The 9,589-nt window shown below is 44.2% G+C and overlaps 1 protein-coding gene across 1 annotated transcript; it reads left to right on the top strand.

Annotated features, from left to right (window-relative positions):
• The first annotated feature begins 114 nt into the window (after positions 1 to 114).
• Positions 115 to 7,437, top strand: LOC135377584 (zinc finger protein 14-like). Its single transcript, XM_064610106.1, has 5 exons — positions 115 to 167; positions 2,062 to 3,605; positions 4,174 to 4,364; positions 5,263 to 5,593; positions 5,778 to 7,437. Exons 2-5 carry the CDS (start codon positions 2,184 to 2,186, stop codon positions 6,645 to 6,647), a joined length of 2,814 nt encoding a protein of 937 aa, XP_064466176.1. The 5' UTR covers positions 115 to 167; positions 2,062 to 2,183; the 3' UTR covers positions 6,648 to 7,437.
• Positions 7,438 to 9,589: the final 2,152 nt, after the last annotated feature.

Here is a 9,589-nt window from a genome sequence, read left to right as displayed (position 1 = left end):
GAAAAATGCAGAATAACTGCAGAACATAGAACGCGGCATCACATCTCCGTTGTCCCTACCATCATCATTATCATCAATGCATATATAACTCTTGCAATATGTGAAATTTTAGTACTTGTCCAGCAATAATCAAGTTGGCAAACAGAACAACCACTCTTGCTGTCCCGGTAAATAAACCCGAATTATCATATATACTGAATTTAGATTGCATCGGCATCACAATCGGATGCGGAATTCGACTTTCAACTACACAAACAATCGATTTCGAACGCGCTTTCAACTTATTTTACTTTTGAACAATGACTCGTACATTAGAAGAAAGCATCTATTATCGTAGCAGTGCTCTCACGATGAATTAAGTGGACGATTTGCAGAAATACTTTTCTTTTAGTCTCTTTTTCTTTTTTTATGGCGGCAGCAAAGGAAAATAATTTTTTGCGTCCTCGAATCAAGGTAGAGGAACCTTGATCTCTCGATCGCAAACGCGCCTTTGTCCAACAAAAATTATGCCTTCTGTGGCATGACAAAAAACGAAAGCAGAAAGAAAGCGTTTCGCAATGTCTGCGTAAACCTAATGCAATGCATATAACCACAAAAAGAAAAGGAAAAAAAAAAAAAGCTTTGTCTGGCACCAACAGCAGCTGCTGAGACCATGAGAAGCGCCAGCCACAGCACCTGCTGGTTTCAATTTTTCTCGTGGAAAGTCCATCGGGCGGGCATATCTCGCGATGTTCTATGCGGTTATGAATTCGATGACTGTCTAAAACACATTGCCAATGAGAAAACACATAGCAGATCATACCCAAGATGCCAACGAGCAGCCTGATAATCACTAGTCGCACAGGATATAACGTATTTTTATTTACCAGTTCTATACTTTTACATGCCACTAAGCATGCATGCTAAGTGTGCATGAGCAGGCAACAAATTTGTCTACGCAAAAACTGCCGCAAACGTGTCGCCTTCGTGCATCGAGTAACACCACTTAAACTCTATGTAGTGACAAAGTGGATTAAAATTCGAAAGCAGGTCTTTTGAAAGTAAATGAAGCGCTCACAATGACAGCCCCCCCCCCCCCCCCCCCCCCCCCCCGTTATGCCCAGGAGCGGATTCAGGATTTTTCAGGGGGAGGGGTCCTATATACCTAGGACAGCATGCTACATACACTGCCTAATATCAATAGAAGCACACCACATAGATTGGGGGCAGGGGGGATATCATGACATTCTATATAGATTTGCGCCTGACTATATATGCGACTATGCCGCAGAGTATTTGCATGCAGTCTTCAATAGATGCTTCCATGAACAGCGCATACTGTTTGCTTACTCGCATAGCAATCGATGCTTTCACAAATACCGTCGTCGGAATGACTTTTGTCGCCTGAAATCATGCGTATATTCTGCTCTGATGACGTCACGCAACCCATAGCAGACAGCAGAGCGGCAGCTTGAGGGCTGCAGTTTATGTTGAGCGGTGCGCGCAGTGGCGGTGCTTTAATTAACAAGGTTTAGCTGTATAGCAAGTTGTCTGCTTGGCTAGCCGGAAAATGGCCATTTGATGGCAGCGGCATTCCTGTACTAGACGCAACACAAGGATAAATGTTTAATTCCACGTTCAACTCGAACGCCCACTTTGTTTTAATTCTCACGATCGTTTCATTTTTTTATTATTATTATATATATATATATATATATTTTTTTTTTATGAAGATCTTGGGAAAAACAACTTCCCTCAAAGTGTCTCTACTACTCAAACGATCAAAACTCGCCAAGCCCCAAATCCTCAAAGTTATGAGTCACTCACTTGTCGTGGAAAACCACGGACCGTAGGGAAAAAAAGTCTGCAATCCCAAAATGCCTCGCGCCCATAGATGAGAGATAAGTGAGAGGAGTGAGAATGAGAGCGTCTGGCAAGGAGAAAGGGCTTGTTGTTACAACAGCGTATGGCCCGTATACCTGCTTGTTCTGTGCACGATCTGAATTATCCTTTTCACATCCATGGTGAAGTCCTTCAGTCGTAGGCGAAATCAGCAACTCAACATGCGTTTTTATTCTGCAGCTGCTGTTTTATAGACGGAACTTCTTTGTTATGGATCTACGTGCATCAAGAACTTTTACATTCACCTAGAGATGTGAAACGCAAGTGTTCAACGTCATTTGCATCCACTCGACACACATGAAATGGAAACTCGAGTGTATATAAACGTTGATGTTGAGCCATTCTGCACGAAGTTGATATTCCCAATCGGTGTTCCAGCGGATGGCTGCGTCGGACTTATTTTCGGGAAATTTTCCAAGACGTGTTTGAAAACCGTTGCGCCGAATGAGACCTGTGCAAGTGCAGAAATATCAACTGCAGTCAATGACAAGGTATTCGTACGATCTCCATCTATTGACGGGAAACCCTTATGCACGCTTAGAACGGCGCCACTGCCTGAGGACCTGAAGGAGGACCCTCCGCCTCGAAAACGGAACGGCAAACGACAGCAAGGGAGTGTAGAGAATGAACCAGTCTGTGAAACATTACCTAGTAATGCAGAGGAACAGAACAGCATCAACGATAATGCGCCAGTCGAGGCATCAAACAAAGATAGGAGAAAGCAAAAAAATCCTGTAAAGGTACGCATTAAACGTTCTGCTTCAAAAGTACCTGCAGGTTCTTCAACCACCTCCGTCCCCACGCGAACGTCAGAACGGCAACGGAAACCTGTCAGAGTGTTTTTCCCAGACAGCTCTTCTGGTTCAGAGGGAGATGCAAATGAAGACAATGATGACAGCAGTTGGGAAGGCTCGGAGCAGCCCAGGTTACTGCAAGCGATGAGAATGCGACAAACAAAAAGCGCAGAGAGACTGTCCACTCCCCGTGTTGCGCCGCTGAAAATAAAAAAGCTCAAAGAACAAGCTTTGGAGAGCGCAAAACCTCCTAAAGAAAGTTCCAAGACGCATTACTCTTGCAACGAGTGCGGTAAGACCTTCTGTTCCAAATCGAAATACCGCCAACATTCATGGTGCCACCGACCTTCCACAGACCGACCTTACAAGTGCAAATATTGCGCCAAGGGATTCATCAGCAAAGCGGCCATGGAGCGCCACGAGTCCAGCCAATGTGGAAACATGCCCAATTATTGCGACATGTGCTGCAAGGGTTTCCCAACCAAAGAAGCGCTGTCTGCTCATTTGGAAAACCACAAAAACTACCGCTGTGAAAACTGTTCGCAACTGTTTCTAAGCCAAAGAGGTCTGCGCAAACATTACTCCCAAACCCACAAGAAGAATGACAAGCACAAAGCACCGGATAAAGATAATGTAGCAGAGCTGCATCCGAATGAAGAAACAAACAAACTTGTAGAGGCATACTCCTGTGCCGATATTGACGAACTGGTCGACCCTACTCTGCAGGGGCTACCCGAGAAAGAAGTGTTCTCTTGCGACTCGTGCTGCAAGTCGTTTACGGACCACAGTGAACTTCAGGTACATCTGCGTCAGCACATGGAGATAAAGACCGGAACAGATCCAAAGGACCAGACATACCACTGCAGCATCTGCAATAAGGAGCTCAAATCATTATGTACTCTGAGGGTACATGTACAGTCACACAACAAGGTAGCGTCAGGTGTGCTTGATTGAGAATAGTTTCCTAAGAGTGAACATGAAAGAACTGGTGTTCTGAAGCTGGAACAACACAGAAGGGACAAATACGTTGTTGTCAAATGTTGTTCCAGCCTGTGTTGTTCCAGCCTCAGAACACCAGTTCTTTCATGTTCAACAGTTGCCGCCCGCGTCGATCCCGTCATATGAATGTGTGTATGAATGAGCAAAATGTAAGAGTGAAAGGAGGATGAGTGAGAGAGAGTGGCTGGTTTGTCCCTTCAGATGACGCACCCTGGAAGTCGCTGAGAAGGCGTGTTAGCTTAGCTCAATTGGTAGAGCCCTGGACCGGCAATCCAGAAGATGTGGGTTCGAGTCCTACAGCTTGGCTAACCTTTTCATTGACTTTCATCTTTCATCCTAAGAGTGAGATTGAGCAAGGCAGAATTGGCCTTCAAGCATGTAGCTTCGTAACAGTGAGAACGGATGCAAGATTAGTTTGCTTTGAATGCAGTGTAGTTGACAGATGAGCATTGAGTTGGACATTTTATGATGTGTATGAAATAATACTTTGATATTTCAGGTGCGTTCATTTGAGTGCAACATCTGTCAAGCAAAATATACGACTCCTGGAAATCTTCGTAAGCACAAGAAGATCCACGATACGACACATACGTACAAATGTCCACAGTGTCCTAAGGAGTTCACGCACAGCAACTACATGGCTAAGCACGTAAAACGTGTCCACACTAGGGATTTCAAGTTTGCATGCAGGTGTGTATCTAGTTATACTGGCTGTTTCATGAAAATCCCCCAACTGAATAATTCGAAAACGGCTGATGCTATCGAAGGACTTTCTTTTTGGTAAACATCCTCAAGACATTAGCCAAAGGCTGCCCAGTGAATTATTCATTTGCGTATGCTCATTAATTAAATAAACAACCTAACTTCCAAGTTCTTGTGCCATAGCGATCGGGATCTTCAGCGAAAAATATTCCAATGAAAAACCCGTGTCGACACTTAGTGTTTCTTTTTTTGTTGTTTTTTTCGAGTAATTAATTGGTTTCGGTTTACCTGTTGCTTGTACGCAGTACAGTGTGGTGCACAGCGCTTGCAGCTGTCGTGGGTTAGGCGATATAGTGTGCTTTTATTGTAATGATGACAAATGCACCATGCACGGAAGGAGAAGGAATACTGAAGCGTGTCTTACGGCTGTTCCTTGTCTTCCGTCACCCCCTTGTGTGTGAACCAGGTGGTTGAACATGCAGTTGAGAACCGGATAGCTAAGTGAGAGAGACGCCTTGCTGCATTACTCCGCGCAAGATATACGTAAACCAAAACAAATTACTAAGCCTCGATGTGGATTTTTTTCCGGAATATTTTTCGCTGAAGCTCTCGATCACTACAGTACAAGTGTCGAAAGTGTCCGAAGTAAAATTTAGTAGTTAGGACTTTTAATTAATGGGCATTTGCAAATGAGCCACTCACTGGTCAGATGGCCGATGTCTCAAGGATGTTTACGAAACAGAAAGTTCTTAGATAGCCTCAGCCGTTCCTGAATGATTAGGCTGGGAGTATTTTCATGCAACACCTGGCACACTCTAAAATATTTCAGTCACGAAAAGGTCCAATTGTTATTCGAAGCACTAGAACAGCACCCACTTTCTTGCAGCTATTGTCCAAAGCGGTTCCAAGAGCAGAAGCGCTTCCAGCAACATCTCGTCCTGATGCATGCAGGCGAACTAAAGGAAGATGACTATGCAACTCTCACACTAGTCAAGAAATTTCACTGCAACCAGTGTCCATTTACGACATACAGCCCCAAGAGTTTCCGTCAGCATGAAATTGTTCACACTGGGAAATACCCCTACATCTGTGACCAGTGCAACAAGGGTTTCACATTCCGCTTTGAGCTTGCCAAGCACGTGCGTTGCATTCACAACTCTCAGTCATTCAGGTGTGACCGCTGCAAGCGAACGTTCACTGCTGAGGATGTCTATAAGGTAAGTGGGCATGTATATGTGCCCTACTACACTCGGAGAAATCCTGGAATGTGTACCCTCGGTGGTGCAGTTGATTCATTAGAAATTTTACAGAGGATATTAAAAAAAAAAAATGATGCAGTGATCATAGCAGATTTATATTTATAACCCACTATATCTTCCATCCCACCATACCCCCTTGCAGGTTCATAAAGATCACCATGATCGGGGCATTGGAATCACTTGCAAAGAATGTGGAAACTTGTACGAGACTCAAGGCCATTACGAGCAGCATATGCAAACCCACTCGAAGGACCTACCCTACGAGTGTGTCACCTGCAAGAAACGTTTTGCACTTACGCGTTCCTTGAATCTCCACCGGCTCACACATGACAAACACAGGACACCACATTTCCGTGCCTACAATGGAAATCGGAACTGGGACTACTTCTGTGATCTGTGCAAGATCTATTTCAAGTATGGCTCAAGCTTGGTGGCTCATCGTGTGTGTACTCATGGTAATGGGCCACAGACAGACTGTCCCTACTGCGATAAGAAATTTAACTCTAAGCTGACTCTTTCAATGCACATTCGCACACATACCAAGGAGCGGCCTATGCGATGCACGGAGTGCGGGAAGACATTTCGTGTTTGGAACAGCCTCAAGCGCCACGTCATCACCAACCACACCAAAGACTACAAGTTGTTCTGTGCCCTCTGCAATAAAGGCTTTGTGTCAAAGTCGTACCTTAAGGTACACCTCAAAAGTGCGCACAAGGCTGTTCCGAGCGGCTCCGGAAAAATGAAGAAAGTTCAGCAGCAGCAGCAGCAACCACGCAAGCCTGCATTACCACGTAGGCAGCTAGAGCCTTTGGCAACGGTACCTCTACCACCTAAGGCAGACCGGAGTACTATGGTGACACACTTGCAGCCACCTCCCACCAAGCTTCCTCCCCCTGTGTCGGCACCCATAGTGAACACAACACATCTGCCACCAATACAACAACGGGAATTTTTTGAGATGCAACAGATACAGCATATGGAGGGAGAGACATATTCGCTAATGTTGCTTTAGTTATGGGCACTAGGAACACAAATTTCCATCATATTTGTAAGGACACTTTCATCACAATTTTAGACTCCTTGAAGGACAGTTTGTTGCACAAAAGCTCCTGTGTGGCGGACAGCAAGGGTATCATATCTCACTCCACCTGAATTCGCAATTGTACATCGAGATTATACGGAGATTTTTATCTCTTACTCCATTTCGTGTTAATGAGCTAGATGGTTCAACGTCAATCAACGTCCAAGAAGACCAAGACTGCAGTGAAAATGTGGGTGGCTATGTTATGTTGAGAATGTTTCCTGATCTGCTCCCTTTAGCTTGACATGTCTATGGCCGCCTGTGCCAAAAATGTTTATGTGGCCTATTTTAGTAACTAGTATTACCAGAGTAAAGCAACAAGTCAAGCAACCTGTGTTCCAATCCATTTAATTTAAACTGGTTTTGTACAATTATGCTTGGGCACATGGCTTTATAACCAACCAAGGTTTGGCTTTGTAGCTGTCCACAATGGACATTTGATAAATGATTAAGTAGGAAATGATGATATCCACTGTCTTGAGGGTGTGAAGTGATGGCTACCTTATTATAGCTGTGCTTTTGAAGTGTAGGAGGAAGCATTAATCACACGCTTTGGAAGTTGAACATCCATTGTGAGCAGTTGCGATATTTCTGGGCCAGACAAAGGCACTTGTACAGGGACTATTTTCACGATATATGATACAGCTTTGTCCATCTATTGTGTAATGTCGCCTGATAAACGCGTACCCATCTCAGTGGCAATAAATTCCGGAAAAACCTATTAACTGCGCACATTATGTTGTAGAATTAATAATCTCTATTGCATGTGTATAGCACCATAGTCAAGTAGCATATCAGTAGTGATGTATTGCATGTTAATTTATTTGTTTTGCCTGTGCTTGCCATATCAGTGGTGACCAGTCTCTCTTTGAATTTCACGATGCTCTTCTCAGTTCGTAGTGAGAAAGCGTCCACCTTCGTATCCAACATATGCAATAATTCTCAGAATACGCATGTTTTTCGCACTGCATAAGTACTCTCGAATTACTGTACAACCATTCCACTTGTATGGACTGAAGCACCAAGCTAAAAATGCAGTCCTCCATAGATAAAACTGGGGCAGCATCTGCAAGAGAATATGCAAAAAATAATCAGGTCCCCCGACGTAGTCGTACGCTCTCGACAGTTGAACTGTGCAACATCGGTGGCTCCTGCGTATAGATTTCACTTACATTGTAGACAATAGGGCACAGCATATCGGCAATGTTCACAACTGCAAAGATGATCCAGTATGTAATCCACTTAATATAGCGGCGAGTGACATTTGAGTCAATGCAGATGAGAGAGACGATCATTGGGTATGGGATGCACAGAAGGTTGCTCATGTGACGCCCAAATATTCCAATTAGGAAGGACAGCAACATCAACACCATGACTGTATAGAGTATGAATTCCCTGCAAAGATCAATACGGATGATTACTTTTCGACAGTGGCATAGCTAGGAAAATATCTCAGGGAGGGGTTTTATGGGGAATTTACATGGGGGAGGAGGGGGATTTCTCTCGTTACCCTCTCTCAAATGCACAACTAAAGGTACGATTTCGGGGGGAGAGGGCACACCCGTCACGCTTGTGTGAAATCGGCACCCTGTGGTTTATCTCATCCCAAATCTCCAGGTGTTGCAAGATCATTTATTTTCAGCAATAAACACGTACAGCATATGGTTTTTTAACATACAATATTAAAACAACATTTCCGAGGGCAACCAAGGAAATATGGGCTGCAGAACTACTGACAGGCTATTCCAGACAACCGTGTCGCAAGCAGTACTGATAAGAAATCATGCAAGAAATGTGATCGTGATGAGGAATATAGTCGTTTCGTGACGGTAATCTCAAATGACACACGACTGTAAACAAGTCTGATCGTCCTGCGTGTAACGAAAAACAAAAGCATACCTACGTATCCTGACCACCTCTTCTAAGTTCGTCAGAGACCTCCCCATGATAGAATCGGTATAAAGATGATCCCTCATGACACAGTGAAAACGCAAAAGCAGGTGCAAGCAACCGAATTTTTGGAGGCTTCCGCGCTGTTCCGGCGCGGCAACATTTTGCTTCGACGACGACGGCGCTGTTTCGGCAGGCTTGACGGTAGTCGCGGACGTCGTCTTACCACGAAAAAACATCGCCTCACTGGAAATATAGAGGTAGCCTTGCGAGCAGCGTTCTGCGTGTTTCTTTAGGTTGTCATGGGCCCTCGCAGACAATCCGCGTGCACTGCGAACAAAACGAAAGTGCCGCCCTATACCAGAAGGCCGTGCGGGCGCTCCTGGCGGTGGTACCCGCTCCAATCCCGCTCCATTATCGCGCGAATGAGAGAGAAAGAAAAAACAAAGTGCACGGTGCAACGTACCTGCTTCGTACTTGGATATGTACCTGCATATGGAAAAAGATGAAGCAGTAAACTGACGATGATGTCGTCGTTGAGTCAAATTTCAAGATGTCAGCCGCCAATTACTATACTATCTGCAAAGGCATTCCCAGACTTGCTGCATCTACATTTCACCTTACGTGTAAATCTACTCCATATAATTATATTGGAATGCTACATAGTATAGCTTGATTCAAAGAGGCGTTTTTTCGATCTACGAATGACATTTTATTGCTGCACTTTACTAAGGCTCACAGGGAAACATGGATAAACACAGATAAGCATACCATTCAAAAACTTGAATGTTTTGGAATGGTATATACACACACAAAAATTCATGCATACAACACTGCCAGCAGTCAGAGAACAGCTGAGCTTTTGTGACAAAGTCAGGTTAATACAAGTTGTTCTCATCAGATTTTTCCAATTTTGTCATATATGAATTCCAATGCAAGGAACCCTACCATGTACCTGCTGATAAAAGCAGCATGTCAGATTT

Source organism: Ornithodoros turicata, chromosome 1, assembly GCF_037126465.1.
Source record: "Ornithodoros turicata isolate Travis chromosome 1, ASM3712646v1, whole genome shotgun sequence".
Lineage (NCBI taxonomy): Eukaryota > Metazoa > Arthropoda > Arachnida > Ixodida > Argasidae > Ornithodoros > Ornithodoros turicata.
The sequence above is the reverse complement of the archived record's forward strand: the minus strand, read 5'-3'. Positions and strand labels throughout refer to the sequence as shown.

Excerpts from the sequence above, each read along its gene's own strand:
- LOC135377584 (XM_064610106.1), top strand. The coding sequence starts at position 2,184 with ATGGAAACTCGAGTGTATATAAACGTTGATGTTGAGCCATTCTGCACG. Across the intron at positions 3,606-4,173 it reads ATGTACAGTCACACAACAAG|GTGCGTTCATTTGAGTGCAA; the intron begins GTAGCGTCAGGT and ends TTGATATTTCAG. Across the intron at positions 5,594-5,777 it reads CTGCTGAGGATGTCTATAAG|GTTCATAAAGATCACCATGA; the intron begins GTAAGTGGGCAT and ends ACCCCCTTGCAG.